This window comes from Sesamum indicum, linkage group LG16, assembly GCF_000512975.1.
Source record: "Sesamum indicum cultivar Zhongzhi No. 13 linkage group LG16, S_indicum_v1.0, whole genome shotgun sequence".
Taxonomy (NCBI): domain Eukaryota; kingdom Viridiplantae; phylum Streptophyta; class Magnoliopsida; order Lamiales; family Pedaliaceae; genus Sesamum; species Sesamum indicum.
In genome coordinates this window covers 257,460-261,652 of record NC_026160.1, presented here as the reverse complement: position 1 = coordinate 261,652, position 4,193 = coordinate 257,460, and the positions used below count along the sequence as shown (strand labels likewise).

The 4,193-nt window shown below is 37.8% G+C and overlaps 1 protein-coding gene across 1 annotated transcript; it reads right to left on the bottom strand.

The window, feature by feature from the left end:
• Window positions 1,522–3,526, bottom strand: LOC105178450 (transcription factor TCP10-like). Its single transcript, XM_011101918.2, has 2 exons — window positions 1,871–3,526; window positions 1,522–1,777 (listed from the first exon to the last, which is right to left on the bottom strand). Exon 1 carries the CDS (start codon window positions 2,832–2,834, stop codon window positions 1,914–1,916), a length of 921 nt encoding a protein of 306 aa, XP_011100220.1. The 5' UTR covers window positions 2,835–3,526; the 3' UTR covers window positions 1,522–1,777; window positions 1,871–1,913.

The following is a 4,193-nucleotide window of genomic DNA, read 5'->3' as shown; positions in this document are numbered from 1 at the left end:
TAACCATTTTCACCCAACCAAAATTCCCTATTATTATTGTTGGCAGAACGGGGACTCGGCACGAAGAAGTAAGTACTTAGAAAAAAGTCACATCAGCAACAATAGTCTTGAATGTACCAAGTTGTAGTGCTTAATTGCTACATTCAATTTCAATAGGACTAAAATTATTATTCATGTTAAGTTATTAGACTATAATTGCAATTATTCTCGATGTTTTCACTATAATTTAGTTAGGAAAAATTATAATTTTAGTCCTGTAATTATAGGAAGTATTAATGTTAGTCTTGCTGGAATCAAATTTGGCAATTTAACCGCTGCAATTTAAAAAACATTGTTACGTTCAAGACAAAATAGGTTGAAATTTGCAATTTGGCTAAAATTTTGGGTCCACGTGAGGTACACATGCTATATTCCGATCAAATTTGCAATTTTTAATGGGTTGTCATTAACTTGCCAATTTTGTTAAATTGTAGGGTTTAATTGCCAAATTGATCGAATTTCAATAGAACTAAAATTACCACTCTTGTATAATGACCATGTTGTGTTCAATATGATCTTAATTAAGTCGATTATGTCAGAAGAAATTGCAATTTTAGTCTTGTAACTATAAAGGTATCAACGTTAGTCTTATTGGAATTGAATTTGGCAATTAAGTCTTGTAATTTTAAAACGTTCATACATTAAAGACAAAATTAGCTGAAAATTATAATTTGGGTGGAATTCCAAGCTCATGTGAGGGGCACGTGCCAAACTCCGGCCAAATTTGCAATATTATGTGGATTTTGTCGGTTTTTTTTTTCTTTATGAGGGGAAAACAGTAAAACTTTCATAGCTTAAAGTAAATCAGGTTAACCGTAGATACAAACTGTACCAAATAAAAAAAACTATCAGAAAATAAGTAACTTATCCTACTGCACGCTGCATCACCAAAAGGAATACTATCAAAACGCTTGTAATTATGGAAGCAACAATTATATTATTATATCAATAATTCAATAAATTGATCGACTGAACAATATATTGGTTAAATAAAAATTCAGTACATTAACTAAAAACAATGAAATTATAAATTAATCACAATTAACTCACATAAATTGGGACAAATATCCAAAAGTTTGGTAGGACTCAATTTAACATGATCTTGAATTAGTTCATGAACTTCAACTTTAAGCACTAGACTAAGACATCGTTGCTAAGGGTGGCTCATCGTGTTGTTTACGCCTATTTTGTTAGAACCAGCTGGAAGAAGGAAGAAATTGAAACTCTTGATGTTCATGACACTTTTGGAAACTAAAACACAAAGAAATAATTGAAAACAAAAAGCCATTAGTTCTTCCTTTTCTGTATCCCACAACTGGATTCAAATGTTTTGGAGTCGGAAGAGAAGCAGGAAATGACAAAAGGGATTCACATGACTCACAACCATTAGTTCATTTGGATTATTACTTCAAATATGATTGAAAAACTAAATTGAACAATGAACAAGTGTAGCTTGATTTTGTTGAAGGAAGTTCGATCTCATCACGAGAAGCAAGAATTTAACTGGAAAATAATGCAAATAAATGTCCCGGCAACATCGTACGTGTAGTGGAGGAAAACAAGAAGTATCAGAAGACAAGTATTGGCTGAAATTGCAAATTCAGTCCTGCAGAAATCAAAACAAAAAAATCATCATATCCTAAAATTCTTTCCAAGAATCATGATGTTCTTCCCTCTCGCCGTTAGATTGGTTGGATTCGAGAAACGTTCATCTTTCAAGACTGGTGGAGCAGATGCACTGTGAAAGATCATCAGAACAAGCGTAACGAAGTTAATTCATCGTGTATAAGCAACAAACTAATAAAATGAGAATTTTCGGCTAAAAATGTACCTAATTATTGAATGGAGATGATTAAAACATCCTGGATTTTGATTCAGCCACGAGTTCCCGGCTCTTCCTCACCATAAATTCGAGCTGGAACACGAAATCCCAACCCGGACGGGCTCCCGAAATCAGAAGATTGAGGAGGGCCAGAAGGATCAGGATTCTGCTCATCTGAGGAACCTAGAAATGGCCTCTGATTCCAGGCCTGATGAGCTGCTATGTTCGAAAGGAGGAGCTCCCTGTGAGAAAACGGCAATCCTTGAGGAAATAGAGCCTGTTGCGAGATCTCCTGCGAATTCATCAGAAATCCAACCCTACCATCCATATCTCCGCCGCTATTCCAACCACCGATTCTTTGGAAAGTTTCGTGAAGTGGGAGCACTGGGTTCCCCGCATTTCCATGGTCATGGTTGTCAGAATGCAAAGTGTGAAGAGACAGGCCGAGATCTTGGGCCTGGAACGGCGCCCTGGAGACAGAATCACTTGAGAAACCTGGAAAACTACCCAACGAGCTCGTGGGGAAGAAGGATTTCATAGTGTTTTCAAGATGGGCGTCGGGTTCTCCAGGTGGCCCCATAAACGAAGAATTAGGATTATTAGCGAGTAGTTGATAACCTGGAGGAGTTTCCGACTGCTGGTCCAGTGGTAGCTGATGATCATTACTACCTGAGGTTGGAGCCAAGTGGTTGCTGTGATTGGCCTGTGAAGGGGGCAGCTGATTGAGCTTGTCAATGGCGGTTTTGGCCTTGTTGATGAGCCAGTCCACGGCTTTGCTAGGGCGGTCATATCCTAACCGATCCTGGACGTCGTAGAACTGGATTGCCGTGTGGGCCGAAAGCCTCACTCTCCGGTCCCTAGGCCCTTTCGACGTGTAGACCTTGCTGTGCCTGTCCTTCCGGCCGATGGACCGTAGAATTTGGCCACCTTGGACTTGGGTTATTTCTCCTCCTTCTCTAATTGTACTTTTCATACTTCCAACTCTTGGTGTTGGCTCATGGGATGGATAGTCTTGAAATTTTCTGACTGTTGAAACTGTAGTAATTGGTAAAAGCAGAATAGTACGTACTTTTGGTGACTCTTTCTTTCTGGTAAGTGATTATTCCACCCGATCAAACCCCTCTCCTTAAATTTTCCCTTCTAAAAGCTTTACCTGTTTCAGCTTTTTCCTCTCTTAATTTCTGAAAAACTGCGGCCAATATCCCTTGACTTGCTTTTATTCACAACCTAAACTCTTGAGGGGGGCTGCTTTATCACAGCATATAGACTGCAAACTGCTACCACTCTGAGGCCTGATACTGCCGCTGCCGATTGAGATCCGCAGAAAAAAACAGCTTACACAGGAACAAGATGATGACAGTAAAGACAAACTTAGTATTTTAACCTACACAAGTATTTGTCATCAGAAGTTAGTGAGAAGTAAGACAAATTGCAGGGGCAGAGATTTGGTGGAGACACAATGTGAATCTACTCCAAGAATTCTCCCAGGATCCTTTGGAAAAAGGAAAAATCTTGATGAGGAAGGGTTAGATTGGAAGGTACAAGAATGAATGGAACAGTAGATCTATTGGGTTGGGGGGTGGGGAGTGGGGGTGTCTCTATAACTCTACCTCTGCAGCAGTTGTGATCCCTTTGAGGCAACTATATTTATGCAGCATCTTCACAGAAAGCACGTAAAAGATGTTAAAATTCTTACCATCTATCCCTTTCACTTTGTTCTCTCTCTCTCTCTCTCTCTCTCTCATTTTAATTTTTTTTCAGATTTCCTTTTTCTTTTGATTTTTGGATATATGTACAATAATTTTAATTTGAATCTTGGAGGGCCCTCGGCTTCACTTCTCACCCACTCACATTGAAGCTTGATGGAGATTTGTATTTTTCGGGAGAATTTTAATTCAAATCAGATACTTATAATAATAATTCCAACAAATTATACGATGAATGAATACTCACATTTTAACATATAAATAACATAAACTTCAAATTAAAGAAAATAATAAATAACATGATAAATACAATTAATAACAATTGATGTATATATAATTAATTAATTGATGAGTATTCCCAAATGATATGAAAAAACAAGAATTTTGCATGTCTCTTTTCCTCGGTTTTGTCTTTCAGCTTTAGTGTCAACTGAAATGTCGCGGTCTGAAATTACCAAACAAAACAAAAAGGAAATGTCGTCTTCTTTCATCAGAAGACCAACCTATTTACCAAGGACCCTTCCAACTCTATCCAAGTTACTGTCCACTGTATTACTACTACTACCACTACGTATAGTTGTCGAGGCAGGTTTTGTAGTGCCATTTTTGGTCCAAACGCTTCACTT

Excerpts from the sequence above, each read along its gene's own strand:
- LOC105178450 (XM_011101918.2), bottom strand. The coding sequence starts at position 2,834 with ATGAAAAGTACAATTAGAGAAGGAGGAGAAATAACCCAAGTCCAAGGT.